The sequence below is a fragment of the Morone saxatilis genome, unplaced genomic scaffold (assembly GCF_004916995.1).
Source record: "Morone saxatilis isolate NCDOM2014 unplaced genomic scaffold, NCSU_SB_2.0 Contig2, whole genome shotgun sequence".
In the NCBI taxonomy this organism is placed as follows: Eukaryota; Metazoa; Chordata; class Actinopteri; family Moronidae; genus Morone; species Morone saxatilis.
Window position 1 is genome coordinate 5,176,480 of NW_023339762.1, and position 21,245 is coordinate 5,197,724.

Sequence of the window (21,245 nt, forward strand, 5' to 3'; positions counted from 1 at the left end):
ATGAATTATTCACACCCAATTCTTTCATTTTGTGACAGTGATATTAACATCCCGTTCAGTGCTCATTATCAGCCTGTGTATTAATGTGAGCTTAGAAACCCATTCAGATATTTGTGGTTCCTCATGTTTTATTTTTTATTGACTTCTGTAATAAAAACAGAATCTCCCAGCAGGGCGGACTGCAGGAGTTTATACAGCACTAGCTCACAGGCAGTCATATCATTTCCCCCCTACTGACACACTGAACTCAGAACAGTTTTTAAAGGACAGGGCCCCTGATGCAGTGTTCAGTACGGGTCGGTGGTCAGTGTTTGTGGGACACACGTGGTCTGCGCCAACCTGACCGCAGTTACAGTTCTCCTCTAACAGGAACATTGATTTGGCCACAGCTCATATGTAACACTTTAAATCAATTAGAATTCATTTAGTCTCCCAGAAAACTCCTCTTTTCTATTAGCCAATTGATACAAGTAAAAGGTGTTTTTTGCACGTACAATTAACATGGCTGTGCAGATGTGCAGCTGGCTGCGGAAAATAAACTGGCGCTGTTGCCGCAAGTGCGTCCCGCTGCATAAACCGTCATAGCGCACAGCCCATCCTACCAACTGCCCACTGTCAAACTCAATATGCACCCAGGTTGCACACAGGCCCTCTGAGTGAGGGGCTAAAACACATTAAAACACTTTCCAGTTTCCATTTGATCATTTAAATCAATTTCCAGGTGTTTCCATGGGAAATTATCCGCTAAATTTCCAGGTTTTCCAGGCCTGTGGGAACGCTGTCAGTTCTATATTTAAATTGATGAACAATATCTTGCTGTTCATAATATCAAGATGGAAAATGAGGAAATCGGATACTGGTTATTAATAACAGGTCTTTTTTCAAATTACCTTGTACATTTGAATTTGATACTTCTGCTCTTTTTATTTATTGGTTTCTTTGCTGAAAGTCAATTTTAATGTTGTAAAACCTTTAGATGTATTATGGCCATATTATTCTTATTAAATAATAACAATAAAAAGAATGTGCAATGCGTTTGGCCTTAAGGCCCCCGAAGGTTGCACCGTTCCTTCAGATGGAAATATTCACATTTACACAAATTTCAGCCGTACTTATTTGGTAACAACTGGGAATTTTATGATCTTCACAGTAAAATAAAGTTCTGTGAGTTTGAAGGAAGTTTGGACCGACAACTTGACTTACAAACAAATTGCTGCCACATTTTTATCTTATACAGTATGTCCACCTGGTTCTGTGTATTTAAGTTTAATGCCCAGTGTTATTCCAAAACCATGGCATTCATTTTCTGCTGCAGCCTCCACTCTTCAGGTTTCAGGCTTTCCACCAGATGTTGGAACGTGGCTGCAACACTGATGGGAAAACTTTTCTTTATGGAGCTGTTTTGTGTACGGGGGATCAGACTGTTGTAAGAAAACTATTCAGACAACATTTAACAACTCACTAAATTAGAAGACAGGGATGTCCATATACAGCGCTGTTTAAATGCTAAATAAGAGACCATGGTTAGAGCTCCAGTAGCTGTGTTGGTTGCTGATGCCAAGAAGCTCATCTTTTAATAAGAAAATAATAACCCACGAGGTGAAAACACAGGTGCTTTAAAAACACTTTTAATAGTGACACTTAGATAAGACACCTGAACAAAACAGGTGCACAATAAGACAATATAAATATACTTCTTTATATAGATTTTTGTCCTTTAGTTTTTGTCCTTTGAACTGCACTGACACAAACTGGATCGGACAGTTAAAACAAACAGCAGGTTGTTGCACACAGTAGATCAGAGGCTTACACTGACTTTACAGGTAAAACTCTTATTTTGTCAACGACAACACGCAAACAGACAGTAGTGAACGAACAGCAGTGATGAGATGCTTCGTCTGCTCACAGCTGATCATAAACACATCAATCAGATTAAAACAGATCCACGTTCTCCGAAGAAGTTCATGTTGAAAAAAAGTCCACGCTTTTCCAGTTTGTTGGCACGTTTCTAAGACTTTGATCAATGTTGGATATGATGCACATCAGGCAGTAAGACCATATCACTCTACAGCTCAATATTATTCTTCACAACAGTAACTATCACAATGAACAGAGATGACAGCAGATCTACAACTACATCGACATGTAGTCATGATTCTGAACAATTATTCTCCAATCAGAGAGTTCGGATGCCGTTTCAGCACTTTTTAAGACCTTCGAGTGATGAAACTTTTGTGTAGATTTGTTTCACATAACCCAGAAACCCGTTTCAGTAATATTTCATTTTACAGTGGACAACCAGAGTAGAAATATTTTATGTATTTGCATCTTTTCTTCCACCAGAGGCCACCGATCGGACATTTTGAGCTACAGAAGGTTCAGATTCAGAAACTACAGCAGCAACGTTTTATTAGCTTGGAGTTGTAAGAGTTCTACTGCAGAGACACTGAACATCAAACATGAAGCTATTAAGTCATTTGTTTTTTTGTTCTGAAAGTTCAAAACTATTGCCACAAAAAACCTTGACAGAAGGCTCCAGAAAACCCTGGATTTTGTGACAAAGCTTCTGAGCATGAAACGCTAATGTTTGATTCTTATTTTGTGTTACAGAAAGATTATTGTGGAAAGCGTGGTTAAGCTCAAGGTAAATGATACTCCTTGTTTATTACAACTTGGGTTTATCAACCGTCAATTTACAATAACATTCAAAGTTATTGGAAGTACAATAGCCCAAAAAGCACGGGCAGTCAGACAAACTTACTTAGAACGAAAAATGAAGGGAAACAGTAAAAATATGTCCATTGTAAACACCGCCACGAAATGATGAACAAAGAACCAAACGGTAATAAAACCATACTAATACTTTAAGGTCTGGGTTCTCTTAGGCAACTAAAACACTTGCTTAACTTTAGGGAAAGATGACTGTGACGGTTAACAAAAGCTAACATTAATTGTTTGGTCTGTGATGGGATTCAAATCAGTCTTTGCCATGATAGCTGAATGGTAGTACATTCAGCTATCATGCCATTTACTACCCCGACTTTACTTTCTGCTTCACTACATAAACACACTAGTGCAGAAACTTTGGCATTGTAAGTTGTGTGCTGCAGATTTGCCCACTATTCCGGGCAAAAGAATGGTGATATTGTTCAGGCAGTCGTGCTGATGTAACTTTGATTAAAACAGTCAAATAAACCCTTACAATTCCAAGCTTCCTGTCAAATAAAAAGAAATCTTGTTAGTTAATTTAGCTGCTGTTGCTTTCAGGAAAATGCCATCAATTGTGGCAAGATCACTCCAAAACACTGGGGTCCGAGCTGCCGGAGCCTTTCGCGCTTTCAACAATAAGCTACTACTGGATGAAAACCAAACAGGAAGGAGCTGCACTGGCGGTGATCGCTGAGCTCTACTGTACAAAGTGACATCAAAGAGTAGAGTATGGCTGCATGTGGAGGGCGGGGCTTCCTGTCCTGCAGGTGAGAGAGGGAGGACGACGTTTGTCTCAGCACCATCCAGAGTGTCCTTCAGATGCCTCGCCTCACCTTGACACTATCGTACATTCTCACTCATGTACGTACGTTTCAACACGTATGAACAGCAGCGCTCAGGCAATGACTGTGTGACAGGTTGGGTAAAATGTGGCGGGAGGTGTCACTACCTGCGCATTCATCCTTATCTGATCAGGACATTCAGTCATAATGCATGATATGTTACCTCTACTGCACATGTGCAACTGCACTCTGCACTCTCACGGAGGAGTTGGAGAGAAACAGTGTGAAGTTGTGTTTTTTTTCCGCAAGATTTTTTTGAGCATCAAAGTTTTCAGTGTGTAGAGAAAATAAGGTATGTGGCTGTAAAGCAGAAAAAGGGTTCACCTTTTCACCTCCATGATGAATCACACAGGGTAGAGAAGTTGGAAAGTATTGAGAAATTGACTAGAACATTGTTGGTTTTGGTCTTCTCATTGGATTTGTTAAAGAAAAATACACAACAATGCTAGCCCTATTCTTTAATTTGTGAAGATTTCTTTTTTTAGTTCTCATGATAAATTTGTATTTAAATCAAAAAGCTGATGCAAAGCTTATAACTGCTGGACTCCATTATCAACTATGACTGTAACTGTACGAAATGTTTATACCAGTAATGACAAAAATGTGTCCATCATCACCTAACAACAGCTGTCTGAATGAATGTGTCCTGTTAGCTAGAAATATGATAGCTACTACATTAACGTCAGCCAGCTTACGTAACGTTAAATTCAAATGGGGGTATACAGGGGTATAACTTTAATTCAGTTCTAGTCACGATGTATCTTTATCAAATTTTTTACCTTTTTAAAGAGTTCAGAATTTGTATTCTTGAGTGTGACTGAGTGAAGCAAACTTTATTAGAAAATAACTTGCTAGCTAACATTAGTGTAGCTTGCTTTGCTGTTAAGAAGCACATTGTGCCTGATAACCATTTCTTCTTTCTATTGTTTTCCTGTAGGGTTTAGTGGCCTCTAGCGGTATAGCTACAGATTGAAATCCCCTCGCTTCACCCTCCCCTTCTAAGTGCGAAAGGATAAAATGATAGAAAATGGCTCGTTCTAAGGTCACAAAAACACAATGATTCCTATATGCAGGTGATTGTATACTAATGAAAACAAAGTTATGCATATTATATTCCATTTTTACCAATAGATCCTCCTAAACTTGGACACTGCACCTTTAAAGAGGTTTACTGACTGCGGTTGTTGAACAGAGAACATGCTTTAACAACATGGTCTGCTAGCTTATCTATAGTGAGCGTGACTTGTCCTGATACCAGATGACAGGTATCCCTTTGTGTACATTATGATGAAATTATATTAGTCACCTGCAGTGTCAGATTTGTTGTAGTTTATATTTTCCATCAGGAGATGATGAGTGAGCTAAAAGTGGTTGGCTGCAGTTAATCATACACAAAGTGTTTTGCTCAGCGGCAAGATACACATTTCTGATCATTACCCACTCTTATTTTGTTGACTTTAGTTTTAGTTTATATTGATTTAGACGGAATGAAGTGGAGTTCAGTGGAGAACAGCTAACTAACATTAGCATGACATAGTTTTGATGTTTCTTTTTCATTTTCAGGGCCTTATTATAATATTACATTTGTTACTGTAGTTTCAGCAAAGTTCACTATAGAGGACACATATCATTCACTGTAATATAAAGTCCTGATCTGTAAGAAAGGATGATAATCAAGCAGTAACACAGTGTGTGAAAGTATGAAGTATGTGTGTTTAATCGTCCTCCTCATCGCTGTCTCTCATGCTGATACCCTGCAGGCCGTCTCCCGCTTTGACAGCCGCTGTGGCTTCCTCCACTGTAAGCCGGTTGTAGATGGTCTCGTAGCTCTTGTTGTTCAGTGTGCCATCCAGGACGCCCTGCAGCCTGAAGTCACGGTAGGTCTTCTGTTGAGGTGGGAGGGGTGGAGAAAAGAGAGGAGAGAGAAAAACAGAGAGCATCTTAGGAATGCAGTGAACGGGAGGCGGCTGCTGTTCGGACAAAAGCGGGCAGATTGAAGCTCAAGGACGAGTCTTTTATGTGTCGGACTGGGAAGGCAGACTGAGGCATCTGAGGGGTCTTTACCTTCAGTCAGAAGCCATTATATTTCCTTGTCTCGTTGCTTTCAAGTTAAACTCGCACGTCTCTGTACATTAGCAAACTAGGGTAAGACAAAAGCAGTGAGCAGTAGCGCACAGTTGAGCAGTTTTCTCTTGTATCGCCGCCTCTTCACACCGCTGCTGCTGCTTTCAAGGACACTTCAGCATGGTTTGGTTTGTCTTTACTTTTTCTTATTTTCTTTCGGTGTCACTTCTGACTGTTTTTACATGAATAGGCTACAATTTAATATGCTTTTTAAAATGCTGTTTAGCCAGTCTCAGGCTCATTCACTGCAGCTCTTTTCAAACAGCACAGAAAAGGAGCATTTGAATTGAAAAATTCGCAAACTCTCACACAGAATGACAAACACAGTCTTTTTTTTGGAATCTGAACACTTATTTGTAGTTTGCTTTTGACAGAAGTTCAGAGGGCTGTATGACGAGGATTTGGGGTTAGCGTGGTACCTTCAGATTTAACCCTGTGTTTTTAGGGTTACGATGGTGGTTAACTGCTGCTGCACACTTTACCTGCTCTGGAGCATGTTGGATGTTGGAGCATTATGTTGGAGATGACAGACTGATGCTTAAAAGCACTGCCTACTGACAAATGAATTCTCTTGGAAAATGGCATCACCATTTGTAGAAGATCCCGTGGAGCTCAGTATGAGGATCAAGAGAGTCTCTTACGGCCGGGCCACATTGCCCGTTGTCAGTGTCATACACGCCATGAGAATACATGGAAGCAACACATTCATTTAATGGAATTCACAAATGTATTACAGACCTCCTTGTGCGCTAATGATACAGTCTGCCATTTTTTGCCAGCGGTCCTCCCAGCAACTGTGTTGCTCCGTGGCTGGATTTTGTGTTTAACTTCTTTATATTTCTTTCTCTAATATTATAGTTTGCTCTTCATTTGTAAAATATGCTGCTCTCCTGCCAGTAGATTTGTCCATGTTCGTGACTGGTCACATGCTGCAAACACAGCCCCTTTCATGTGAACACACTCTTGGCTAGATTGGGTAAACAGGGGATGACTTATTGAGTATATAACCACCTATATCAGAAAAGCAGAATGAAGAAATCCAGGATAACTGATAAAGTGAAGCTTGAGCTAGTCTAGTGAGTGCACCCTGGCTTCATACGTTCACAACATGCATTAAACATACTTTACACAATGGAAGCTTATGTAAAGCATATTATGTAAATAAGGAAATAGGCCGCTGTAATAAAACAGAGTAACAGACAATAGCTAAATGACTGAATGTGTGAGTAGCTTAAATGTATATTTTCACAAATTGTACACGGCCTTAAAAAGAGCAGTGGAAGTTAACTCAGGTAATTTACAATGGAGATTCATTATAACCACTAATCCACAATGCTAGAATTAAAATAGGACATTTAATATGAATATGAACAGCGGCCCACCACACTACTTGCTATTTGGGTGCAGGTAATGTGGGTGGATAGTCAGTAATGTTGGCAACTGTTGAGATCCAGTCTTTCGACCACTTTTTGAGCACTTTCTGTGGTATGAATGGATTTTTCATTTTGTTTCTTTATGAAATACATTCTTCAATTCTTCAATGTTTAGAACATTTTTGAGTGTGCTAAATAAACAAATTCGATTTTTTAAATAAGGAAAGTCGGTTGGAACCGACCACTTGGTGTGTGTCTTTTGAAGTCATATAGTCTCACACACAACAGTAACAATATCCCATAAATAATTAAAAAGTGTTCAAATAATAACACTTAACTGGATGGCAATATGTAGACCTACCTCTGCTATTTCTATGTTAAAATAGTAATGGTGATATGAACCTATAGTGTTTTAATAACAAATATAAGATAAATACATACATAAGAACATAACGGTCGGAGTGACTGCTGACTGAACAGGTAAGGCACCAGGATTAATCAAGCCTGGCTGGAGCAGACTAACACAGACTAAATCTCCATGGTAACATACGTGTTGCTGCTTTCATGAAACAGAGTCATGGCTAAATTCTATGATAACTGGAAAATCCCTGTTTAATCCGCCTTAAAGGCTTTGTTAAACAGCCCCCTGGTCTCTCGTAATGTTGTTACATTCGTTTACCTTCACAATCTTGATGAGTGTTTTCAGCTGGTACATGTGGAGCTGCAGGTCCAGTCTGTCTGTCAGCCAAACACACACAGCCTTTGTGGAGCCGGTGTACCATTGCTGTAAATAACAAAAACAAACAAAAAAGAATAGACAGACTTATTTGGAAGTGAAAACTGTAAAATGATTGCCCAAACAGTCAGTTGTTGTTAAGATAATATGGATAAACTGTTGGTTTGTCTGACTGCTTGTGTTTCTTGAGCCACTGGTGTACAATGGTGACTGATAGAGAACAAATGACTCAAGCTATGAAAATAAATCCCAACTTGTGATAAACATTTCCCTACCTGGTTTTCTTTTCACTAAATGGCCCTGTAAAGGTAAAATAATTTTAAAATTGGAAAGATGGGAGAAGTGAAGTGATCTACTGAGGCCATAAACACTCACAAAAACACTTTTGAACTTGTATTTGTAGAGAGAAGTTGTTATTTTCCTATTCATGTCAATACATCTATTAGACATTACAGGAATTACTGTCTACCATGCTTAAACTTTGGTCTCAACGCTCAGATGTGGAAACACCTGACTAGGATTTATCAATAATTATTAATAATGTGTTTCACGGTGATACAAATTAAGCCAAAATCTCGAACATACGTAGAATGTTAACAAACTTACCCTTTAAAGTGTAGCATTACAAATGATAAAACTGAGTCAGTCATACAGAGTGAAAAACACTTTTCTAGTATGGAAGATGTGACCTCAGACCATCACAAACCAGCTGAATGCAGCTTCATTCATCCTCCTGAAAGCAACATCAAACTGTTTTTGAATTCCGAAAACCAAGACCAGAACCCTAAGGAGCATCTTAAGACCCAGTGCTGCGTTTTTGTTTTTTTTTCCTCTTCCACAGGCAAAATGACATTATGTTAATGCCGATACAGCTGCTCTCTGCGCAAGGACAGTTTATGCTTGTCATTTCTCTGTGCTCGGATTCAGAGGAGTTCAGATGATCGCCGTTTGCTTGCTAACAGCCTCTGAAATGCCTCGCTTCAGTCACACAGACGACACTATAACACAAGGTCAAAAGATGTGCGGCATCAAAATGGCAAAACTCAAAGAGGGTAAAACATTTACTTATTCAAAGGCACCAATTTACTGGAAAACTCCTGAATGCTGCACATCAAGGGAAGAGTTCACGGCTCTGCTTTGACCTTCAAAGAAGAAAAAAAAAAATCTGGTTCCGTCTTTGTAATTTTCATTAAACGCTCTTCCTTCACACCTTCAACCACCAGGCCACAGCTGTAGGGAAATCAATTGCACCTTTTCTCACTAGAGGAGCGATCCTCACTTACAGCAATATTCAACACTCAGCTGGTAAAATGCACACATTGGGTGCTTTATTCAGTTACCAGTCAAACAAGAATGCTTGGGAAAATTGCTCTGACACAGTAATGACCCGTAATATTCAGATCTGCTTTAAGAGCCGCTGGCAGACTTAATTTCACACTGACAAGAACTGTAATTACCTTCCAATTTAAGAGAGAAAAACAGTCCAAAGGGTATTTCATACACTTGACAAAAGCCAAAACACGTCCGTGATCATTCTGGGGTCACGCAAATATTTGATTCCATCTATTGTGGGAACAACCTCTGACCCCCTTCACACTGGCTCCTTGTAATAATGTCAAAGTAATAAAGCAGTTTTTTACCCAATCCAAGTTGTTAAGTGTCGACTAATTTTAACTTACAAATGAGGATTCAAGTTTAATTACGGGTCCTGATTATATTTCTTTTCTGTCCAGAGAGAATAAACACAGAATGTGTGCTCTCTGAAAAAGTCTTACCTTATGATCTGAAAAGTAACCCAACGTTCACAAACGCAGCGTCTTTGAAGTAAAATCTAATGCCCAACATTTTACGTTGGCATTGTGTTCTTTGCAGAAACAGTGATCATACCAGTAATCCAACTGACTAGTTGTATCTTTCTAATGTCGTTGCTTTTAGTTGTTGATTAAATTAATGCAATTTTAATGCTTTATATTAATCAATGTGGCAAAACATTGTCCTCGAACTTAAAGTGATTGTCAAGTGTATTCAGTTTTTCTATTACTGAAAAAAAGGAGAAAAGGTCTTTGGAGATCAGATATCAGAAATGCTCGTTAAGCTTCGGAGTGGGTGGGTTGGTGTTTGATTGACAGCTGAGCCAAAAGGGGGACGGAGACACGATGTACATAAACTTGTGGTAACTGTAGTTCACAAGAATTTACTAATCTTGACCTCTGCTGTTAATGTTTCATCACAAAGTTTCATGGGATTTCTTTATTTTCCAAAAGTCTTATGAAATCTCTTAAATTTTTGCTTGGAAATGCTGAAGTGGAACACACGCCGGCCATATGACGTCACTTGAAGGTGGGGTATCATCTCTGTACACATTGATGAGGTGGAGACATGAGAATTCAAGATAAGCTCATGTTTGATACATTTACAATCTGTGCTTCATCTTCAATGAAAGTTGTGCCACTAGAGCAAATCTGCATCTACTCGTGTCTTTCCAGTCACTCTGACAGTAATCATACCTTGTTTAAAATGTGCTTTGTGTTCTGGTTAAACATATCTAATAGAATACTATAATAAAGTATATGATTATTTTGTTTGTTTGCTCACAGTTTTAATGCAGTTTTATGTTTTTAATCCATTATATAAAGCACTTTGAATCACCCTTTTAAGTGAACTGATAGAAAAATAAACTTGCCTTATATGCTGTGTGACATATATTATTCTGTTTTAGAACGGTGAAGAGTGCCCGTTTGAGCCATTCTGGCTATGTTATTGTTCTTTTTCCTCATCCTTCATAATTTTCTCCTCGTTTCACTCTCCAGGCTAAATATTCTTATGCTGGAATTCGAGCTGCTAATCAGCTTGCTGTGTTAACAGATGCTCGAGGTTGTTGAAATTACTGGATGATATGTGCTGCTCCTGTGATGAGTTCTTCTGATTTCCTTCTCTCTCCTCCTCCCTCTCTTCCCCTGCTTAGTGAAACATTTATTTGAGACTCTGGGAGGCGAGTTTCCTCAGAGCGGCTAATCAGCTGCCTGACGGTCGCCTCGCGAGCCACGTTAACTGACGTGGAAATTGAGTACGAAGACGCTCCTTAATTGAGCTGATTAGAGGACGAGAGTGAAAACAGATGGAGGGAATATGTGGGGGGAAGGAGGGTGGCCTGCACAGCATTGTGGGTCTACATTAGTCTTGTCAGATACAATATCAACGTGATGAATGGAGGGTACTTCCCTGATGGTGTCACAGTAATTATGTAATTTAAACATTTGACGCACATTCTGGTTTAGCCAGTCATTTTGTTCGCACAAAATTCCTGAATATAAATAAAATGGAAACAGAAAAAATGATGCACTGTACTTAAACTAAAATAATGTGTTTTGTCCTTTAACCTTAGTGTGTTTCCTCTTTGAGCTCATAAAACTTTATATTCTCAAAAGGAATACCAGGATGAAATTATGTCATTTCTTGTGCAACGATGTGCTATATTATTGTCTTGTGTCAAAATGCTGACACATTTATAAAACATTGTTTATAAAAACTGAAGTGAAGAGTTTTTTTTTTTTTTTTAACAGCAAACAGGGTTATCTTTGTCAGCTGCTTCATCAAGGTGATTTGGCTACTAATGTGAAGAGGATGGCGCTGTGTGTGCATGTGTGTGAGGGCATGTATTACACTCCTCATCCACACAAAGACGTTCCCTGGTGAGCACTTGTAGACAAATAGACGGAAAGCACATGTGAGCATGCACACGCAGAACAAAAATTTGTGGATGGGTTTGCGGCTGAGAGCTGATGCCCCACACCTTCGCCCTGCGTCTTGTCACATCGCTTGCTTTAACAAATCTCTTTTTCTTCTTTACATCCGTCGGTGTCAACAAACCTTCTGTTTAAAGAAAAGGCACCTGAATTTGACATCGACTTCGGCTCAGATGCGCATAAACAAGACAATTGCATACCCATATGCTCCTGGCAAGAGGCCTGATGCTGCTGTATGAACACAGGGTTTACTTTCTTTGTTACACACCCAGTGTATGTTTGTGTGTGTCCGTGTGTGTGTGATGCATGTTGAAGGGCTGAACGCAGACACTTTGAGACCCCGTCGTCACCTCCTCCTTGGTGCATGACTGGGCGCTTCTGAGCTCCATTAGACTCATTCTCCTCAACCCCCCACACATACTCTTTCAACACACACACACACACACACACACACACACAGATCAGCACAGCCTCAGCCACAATACGCGCAACCCTCAGAGGAGGCAGCAGGTGGCAGAAATCTATCGCTCTGCTTCGTGCTGCTAATGTGTACGAAGGTCTGAGCCACCATGTCCGCTGCATTGACTCACGGTGGCGAACTGAGACGTGTTTGGCAAGTCGTCGCTAAAATATTCTTATAAATCTGAATCCTGGAGGGGGGCGGTCGGTGAAGAAAACGGACAGCGTGGGATGGAGGAATGGATGGATGGGTGGAGGTGTGGAGGGGTGTTTGCAACTCCTGCAGAGCGAGCCGACAGCTCTCTGTGTTTCCTAAGTGATAAACAGGTCAACAGAAGCAGTCTGTGTTTTCAGCCTCAAAGCGACCTGCTGCTGCTCTGAAACTGGAGAATCAAACCTCACACCAACAATATAAACACCTGACTGTGAGCTCGATTTGTAAAGATTTGTATTAGCCCACCGTGCTTTCAAACAAGCATTTACTGTGGATCTTATGAAAAGATCAGATGCAATAAAGAGTTATTGTAACATTTCTCTATGAAGTGCATTTCCAACTGTTCAATTTATGCATGAAAAAAACAGAGCGAAATTTTGACCAAACATAAAAATCCGACAAAAACATCAGATCTGTGTGGAGCGATGAGGAGACTATGACCTTCCTCACATTTATACATGCAACAAACAGAAATGTCATATGTCCATCATGTTTTCTAGATGCTTTTCCATCGTATGAGGTCTGACTGGCGCTTTTTAAATTATGTCATCCTTTAAAAGGTCTAGTGTTTAGGATTTAGCAGCATCTAGCAGTGATGTTGCAGACTGCAACCAACCGAAACCCGCATCTCAACCAAGCATGCAGGCTGGGAAACTCATATCATACTCAAAATGCAAAAGGCCCTAGAGCCAGCGTTTGGTCTGGCCTACTGTAGAAACATGGCAGTTCTACATGGTGGACTCTATGGAAAAGGACCTGCTCACTCACTAATACACTAATGAAAATCAATAGATTCTCCTAAATCTCTGGCACTTAAAAACAATTTACATTCAGGACTGAGATGAGGCAACCAAGTCTCCTCAGAGTGTTTTATGTGGATACCTGCACCGGGTAGATTACATAAGACAGTGAGTGTGTTACATATTCTACTTGAAGTGATATTCCACCCAAATCTATCCTTTGAGTAGCAAACACACTCTGTAGACCTGAAAGTTGACTGAAAACGTTCCACAGAACTGGTGACACTTTTTCATAGTGCATAAAAAAAGTTTTCTGATGGAAGGGAAAGTTACAGCAAAGGCCACAACCATTTACATTCATTAACCTTTACTTTTTTGTAACAAGTTTGGAATATTTCATAAAATAATCAGATCTCAGTTATACAATGTTATTATTACTGATAAAAAACTACAAAAATAAGACCCATGTTGCCAATAGAAGAGTGCACTCAGTAGAGTGCAGATCTCGGCAAGGAAACAGATGTTAAATGAGTGTTCTGGGTTCGCCTAACTGTATAAACTCAACAAGGAAACAAACTGGAATAAAGGCCAAATTTAAACATTATTATTTATTATGAGTGACACCTTCTGGTCGTTTGGTCAATTGGTTGGTTGATATGCTCTTGTCTAACCATATTATCATTGGTTGACATTCGCTGGTGTTACTTTCATCAAGAGAAAAGAGTGCTTCTTAATCCATTATTTTTTGGGGTGGGAGGTACATAGGTAGACTAGTGATGGTTCTGTTTAATAATCATATTGTTTATTTGACCTATAAGTCATGAAGTGAAGACAGCTAGCACAGTCAAGATGGCGGCGGGATTTATTCATCTTTAGTGCATCATAACATCAGGAGTGAAATTAATCTGCAGATGCTCCATTCCAAGATAATACCAAACTTTTCTAAGGATGTCAGTTTTCAAGCCACAACAAAGACCAAAATGTGTCCAGCAACAGACTAGGTAAGCCTTGTTTTTAGCCTAGCAGCTGTTTGCGGCCCCTACTGGTCAGAGTAGTGAGGAGTCAGCAGTCTGTATAAAACAGACCAGTCAATTAAATCTGTTTTTTAAAGTTTTTCAAACATTGTGAATCACTGGAACGAGAAGTTCTTGAGCATACGGTCATAAATGTGCACTGAAAATATGAGCGATTGGTCCAGTAGTATGTGAGACTAGCTGTGGACAGACACCCACACACACGCTACCAAAAACATATCCATGATAAACTGGAATTGTCTTTTAAAAGGAGAAACAGCACTCACATCAAACACCTTCTCGATGTACAGCTCATCGTTGACGCGGTCTCTGAGAATGTCCTGGTTCTGCCGTACGAAGGTGATGTAGGTGTCGGCCAGATCCATCCCTGGTTTCTGCAGGACAGGGGACACAGACAGGCCTGAAGACAACTCCAAGAGGGAAGAGGCTGAATATGGAGAACAATGTCACATATTCACTGCAAGAAGTTTGTTGAGTCTGGCGTTGAAAATGTGAACATGGCTGATATTCATGGGGCACAATTCACTCCATCCATGCTGTTCATAAGCTAATATTACCCTACAGTATAGCCAGTTGGAAGACAGCCTGCTGGCTGTACATGATGACCTCTGCACGCATACAGAACAACAGTGAAGCTTGAAATTTAGCAGCAGAGTTTTTCATTACAGTGAGATGGAACAGACCCCGAAATAATAATGTCAACAAAAAAGAAATACAACAATGCATAGAAAGCTGAAGTCCTGACATCTCTTCCATTAGCTTGGGCCTCTGTTCCACTAGTCTCTCAGTAAGGGTTCTTTCATCTATTTTCCGGAAGAGAGACGTATTCCTATCCTAGTTTCCAGATCTCTGAATCGCTGCCCATATCACATAGACCTGAGCTTTGTAGGCGGAATTAAAGATCAAATCCACACCATCTGTGATGGTCAATGATGGGGGGGACCATTGATGATGACGATAGCAGCCTTTCCTCAGGTTAGAAAATCTGATAATATTGCTGTAAAAGAATTTTTAAAGTTTGAAGCTGGAGTTTGTAGAATTTCAACTCAAAATGTACTGTAACTCATTTATTACATGCATTTGTTATGCTGTGTGTTATGTGTTTTGTATTTATTGATATTAATATATTGTATAGTTTATATTTAAGTATATTTCAAACAGTTAATATTTTGTCCGACCGTTATTTACAGTTCAGGCATTGTTTAGGCACCGTTACCATTTTAAAACAAACCAACCCTACTTAATTTAATTCCAACGTGGGAGTTATATAAAAATCTAACCCCCTTACAAAATAAACAAAGAAATTAGCTATAGAGACCAAAACTGTGTTTTTTACTAGGCTGTATGTTTATTTCTGCTGTAAAGTTGTGCAGCAAGGAGATTTAAGTTGCAGCTTCACATCAGCAGCACTCTTTGTTTTTGACTTCCATCTGTACCGCACACCAAAAATGCTAGGATAGGAAGCAATGACGGCACATTAGAGGGGATCAGCTGATCCAGGGAGCGAATGAAAAAAAATTAAGGTGTGTTGATGTTGGGAAATCATACAGTATCCTTATATAGCCATGAGCGTCAATCTACAATGACACACAACAGATCAACAGCTTTTCAGCCCAAAAATTCATCAGCCTGGGACAAAACCAGAAAACATGCAAGAAGTTTTGTAGTTAGTTGATTTTTCGGCAGTTGATTGAAGTTGGGCAGACACTGCACGTCATTTTTTGCTTTTTTAAATTGATAGTGACAGCAAAAATAGACAGGAAAGGGGGGTAGAGAGAGGGGATGACACGTAGCAAAGGGCCACAGGTCGGACTCGAACTCGAACCCTTGGCCGCTGCAGCAAGGACTCTGTACATGGTCGCCAGCTCTACCAGGTGAGCTAACTGGGCACCCAGACACTGCACATTTTGAATTAATTTATTTAATCAACTGATAAATAGACCACAGTCAACATATTGTCAAAAGAACATTTTTGGCAGAGACTTACATACCAGGAGGCAGCAGTATACAAAAAGGTGTCAGTTTGCTTAAAATTGAGTGGTTGTCGGAGGACTGAAGTGTGTCTTGAAGCCTGGCAAGACGGATTATCGCGTCATCTCGTGGTTTTGTGAGCTTAGCCTAACATCTCCCCACTCTCTGTGATGGATGGCTTTTTCACCTCACTTTTCCAACGCTTTAGTCTTGTCTAAAAACACATACCTCGAGGGAACACATTTAGTAAATTGCAGGGTGTAAATGACAAAATTACGATAAACAAAATACATATATTTAGCACATAATCAATAATGTGATTTATTAAAAGCATTTTCCTCACAGAGACCTTCCAGACTTTCTGTTAAGGATAATACACAATCATTCCAACAACAGAGGGAACACCTGCTGCTTCCTGGGTGAAAAGAGGAAAAATAATAATCTACCTTCTCCGTGTTGGTAGTAACAAGAAGCTGACGAAGCTGTTACACCGGAGGAAACATTAACTGCTGTGGAAGCAGCAGTTTGTTTGGCGGGGAGAGGCCAGAGAAAGAAGAAGTGGGTAAAGCCCTTTTCATTCACACTCCCTGTTGTCAGGGGAGATTACAACTGTAATGCTTATTGTAATTGCTTTGACATCTTTCACACCCGTTTTCTCTGAGCCGGCATGCGTCAGCCCCGGGGGATTGTTGTTCTGCTACAGCGCTGCTGAGCATGGCACGTCAGGTCCCCCATGGAAAGACAAGGAAATGGAGCCTCAAGAAGCCCAGAAACCTTTTGGCTTCACTTAAAGGCAAAAGGCAGGTTGGAGACTGATTATAAATTTGGGATTATGACCTTTTGCTCATCAAAAAAAAAACACGAAAGAAACAAAAACTGTCACATGCTAATGTTGGAGGAAAAAATAACTGCCTCTTGACTTTCAACTCCATGGTTTAATGTCACCTCCATCACAAAAAACATCAAGTTCCTAAATTTGAGTTTGTGATTGTCAAGCAAAGAGGCGGCTGTGGGAAAGTGTACCAGCCAGGTAGTTAACAGGCAGCTCCCGCTCTCAATGCTGTTTCACCACGACAGATGTGACATCTTGTGATGGATTTAGCTCAAAGGTACTAAGGTTGTTAAGGTTAACCACAGAATAAATTTTTAGACTTTTGGACTAAATACTGGTGGGTGCTCTAATTCACTGTCACCTTGACTATGCCTGTTGTGCTTAATATGATGGCATTCCAAAAGCAATCAAAAATAAACTTCAGACTTCAAAGAACAAGCTATCAGACTGGGTAAAAACTGCAGTAAAAAATTGGTGTGGCAACAGGTTAGGTTATTATCTCACATACTGTTGAAGTGTTGTGGCAGGTTCCAACCTTCTTGAGTATTTGTCGACTAATGTATTTGCCTACTTTGAGTATGTAGTGTCTCTGTTTTATAGACTATCCTTGTTCCCCCTTCCATCAAAGACCACAATGGAAATTTTCTGAAAATTGTACCATGTGCAAGGGTACGCAACACTTAAATAATGTCTGTGATGGTCCAGTTGGTGCATACTTCCATCTGTGAAAACATCTACTCACACAGACATCCAGTGCAGTAGAGCTGAAATAATAAGTTGTTTCATCAATTAGTTAGTAGACAGAAATAATTATTTTAATGATCAATTAATTGTTCAAATGAAACCATCAACCATTCTCTGGTTGCAGCTTGTGAGGAATGTTTAACAGTAGATGGTGAAACCTCTCTGATCAATGAAAGTCAAATGTTTTCTGTTAAAAACAGTCCCAGTAGCTGCAAACAGCGAGAGACAGACTGAGATCAGTCAGAGACGCTCAGCTGTAATTCAGACAGACTGCTGGACAGATACCAGGGGTTAAAGTGGGGTCACATGGCTGCAAGGGTTCTGGTGTGTGTGTGTGTGTNNNNAGTGTGAGTGTTCAACCAGAGAGAGGTGGGGTCCGGCCCAGTGATTGACAGGCCTGTCAGAATACCCATAATCCTCTGGAGTGAGTGGAGAAGTGAGAGTCTGGCAGATCGAGGATTGCTGTCGAATGACGATTAGAAATCTTGACGACAATGAACCACGTGTGTCTTACTGGGTGTGTTACAGTACTTGTCGTGTTGTCTCTGATCTGTTCCAGCAGACACTTCCAGGTCATGTTCACATTAATGCTGACACATTTCAATGCACGTCAGAAGTTTTCTGTCCACCGAGGCGTGTTTCAATTATTTGCAGAAAGTTTTCCAACCACACTGAAACAAGTCTGCAGCAACATTGTAAACACCATTAGCAATGATGAAGGATAGTCTTATAGACTGGTTTTATCTTGTTACACGTGTTATACATACTCTCACATGTTCAACTATCACATAAAGGCATAATGTTTGGGTGTCCATACACTTTGGTATTGTTGCCAGGTAGTGTGCTGAGTGTCAAAACAGAATGACTAAGATCAACTAGCGAAAAATCTGTACTACAACATTCACGACTACGTGTGTGTGTGTCACTGACAACATATTACTTGCCTTGTTGTCACTTGAGACATCAATTCTCCCCCTTCCATCCCCTTAAGGCTTAGGCTCAATCATTTACCTCTCTTTTCTCTTGTTCTGACGAGGGGACAAAGCAGCATGACAGATCAGAGACGCAGGCACAGTTCCAGCCACCAAGATTAAGACTTTAACACGAGAGGAAATAAAGACAGAAAGAAAAAAACACATACAAGCAGCTCAGAGCTCTTGTCACGCTCTGCCTTCTCTGCCTGTTTTGTCTCCTTCACTGTTTCTTCACTTGTAGCCAAACACCACTAATCCCCTCTGCGCCGGGATAATGGCCGCCTGGTTGCTCGTCAACATTTGACAAAAAAAAAAAATTGAGATTGTAAAATTAAGAGGTGTTCCTGTTCGCATACAGATAGGGAGAGGGAGATGGTTTGAAGTGAGGGGATGAGTGGTAATGAGTGGTTATTGGGGGGGTAATTACACACCGGTACTGGCCTCGTTTCCTGCCCTGGATTAATTTCATTTCTACCAGGTGCACGTTGTGTGTGTACAAATATGTGTGTTTGCACATCACAGCAGAAAGTCCCACTGTAATTTAAAATAACTGTTTATGATTCTAAAATCAGGGGAGAACACATCAGTTCTCTGTCCATCAACAGTCAATGTTTGTTAACTGCTGATGCATCAATAAAGACTCAAACTGCTGCAACAGATGATGGATTTTGTTTATTCTCGTGTCCATCAGCAGTCCAAAGTGATTGTTCAGATTGCAACCAACAGTATAAAAAGACGATCATTTTGAATCATTACAAATTAATAAAAACAGATGATGGTCATATTTGAGAAACAGAAAGTAGATACTGTTTGGTATTTTCCGACAATTAAATAATAAGGCAAATGTTAATTTTCTGTTCACCGATGAATTGTTTAGTCGTTTCAAATCTGACAAAATATTCTATATTCTGGGATTTTATTTTGCAGCCAATATTATGTTCTTCAAGCCCCTGCTTTTTAAAGGTTTTTACATTGAAGCTTCATACTGCTTTATACTTCAGCTATAGTAAAATGTGACATTTCAAATGTGACATTTTCTAGGTGGGGCTAGGACAAATCCAATAAAACAAATTAGCTTTTTTCTTTGCAGTTAAATACTTAATATGTAATGGAACATGTATTTATTGAGATGCCACTATGGACTTTGTTTTTTTACCTCACAATAGAAAGGTAAGCTCAGGACAAGTAAATATGAAATGCAATCAGGAATAATGGTGTTATGTCCTTGCAATTCAGACACTGAATGGCCATAAGCACAGGAATCAAGGGCTGTGAGGTGGAGAGATGGTCAACGCTTCAAATGACAACCAACGTTGATTGGACCATGATATTCAAGGCAGGCAGGCCTTGAAATTGTTTATTTTTTAGTTATAAAACAAAATAACCATTTACTATTATTCAGGTATGAAAACGGGTCGGGGTGAAAAAGGTGAGAAGGATATTACCCCTCTAGGGGGGTCCGGGGGCATGCTCCCCTGGAAGAAAAAATATTCCATATTTTTAAAGCATCAATCTGAATCATTTTGAGAGCATTTTTGGCCAACCTGGGGAGAGCTGGAATAGCTTAACTTCACCATGAGTCAAAATAAAAAAAAAAATTTATGAGCCCCTTACTGAAGTATTATCGCAAGCACATTGGTCGTGCCCAGCCTGTCACTTGGGTCTAATTATTACCAGTATAGGGAGGCACAGATGTGGGTGGATAAGTTGGGCACCAGAAATGGCTAATGCATAACCATGTGGGAAATGCTGTAACTTAACTTTCTACCTTCATTCGATGATTGACAGCCACATACCAATGTTAGGAATTCAGATTTTAATACCATTTTATATGGTCCAAAGATAACTATGGACAGCTGAGAACAGCGCCATTAGTGCTTTTGGGAATTTTTTTTTTGATTTTTTACTGCACCGTTATCCTCGTATAAACGGCCCGCACTTAAGTTGTACAAGGTATACTCGCCGTTTGTGACCTGTCACGGGAGCCGCCCCCACAATTTTCCGGCATTATGTCTCCTCTTTTCCCAACATTTCATTGGCCGAATTCTCCCCAGGAATTCTGGACCTTTCGTGGGCATTCTGGTGGTCCTTTCATTTAATGATCGTGGACTAGATCGTCTTATTCTCCTGTTTCCGGTTTGCTGCGCTCAAGTCGAAAAAGAGAAAAAAGGGTGCGCGATTCCTGGCCCAAAATCCCCGTGTTGCCCAGTGAATCATACTCATTTGACGTACACGAGTATTAACCTGAGCCCTTACCTATCTATCCGTACATGCACGTCCAGTGGCAACGAAGCCGTTCGTGGCAGCGTATTGAGTTTGAAGTCAAGACGAACACTATTAATTATCGTTATTCACAGATATAGTCTTTGGTTATGTCTGAGATAGACGAAAATAATTAATGTCAGTTATTCGTCGTGATATACTAAACTTGGTAGCAATGATCCTATTAGCGGGTCTTCTGTACTGCCATTGCTGTAGCTTAGACTGACCGTAAGCCTAAGTTACACTTTACCGTAGTTTGTTTACCTGATTGGAAGCCGTTGTGACAGCTCTTTGTACGGTTGAAACAAGACGAACACATTATTAATCAATTAGGTTATCCGAGAAAAACAAACTTTGTGTTATATTCGATTCACAAAGATAACGGTGCATTAAAAAAAAAAAATCCATGGCCCAGTTCTCGCCTTCTGTAGAGAAGCTAATGCCGAGTTAAACACACAATACATGTGTGGTTTGTAAGGGTATGT

The 21,245-nt window shown here is 40.0% G+C and overlaps 1 protein-coding gene across 1 annotated transcript in view; it reads right to left on the minus strand.

Annotated features, from left to right (window-relative positions):
• Positions 1-1,621: 1,621 nt before the first annotated feature.
• cadps2 (Ca++-dependent secretion activator 2) overlaps positions 1,622-21,245 on the minus strand; it is a gene marked incomplete in the record, with an annotated part of 177,905 nt that continues 158,281 nt past the window's right edge. The window contains 3 exon segments of the mRNA XM_035665307.1: positions 1,622-5,437; positions 7,728-7,832; positions 14,244-14,351. Of these exon segments, the coding sequence (XP_035521200.1) occupies positions 5,267-5,437; positions 7,728-7,832; positions 14,244-14,351 (384 nt within the window).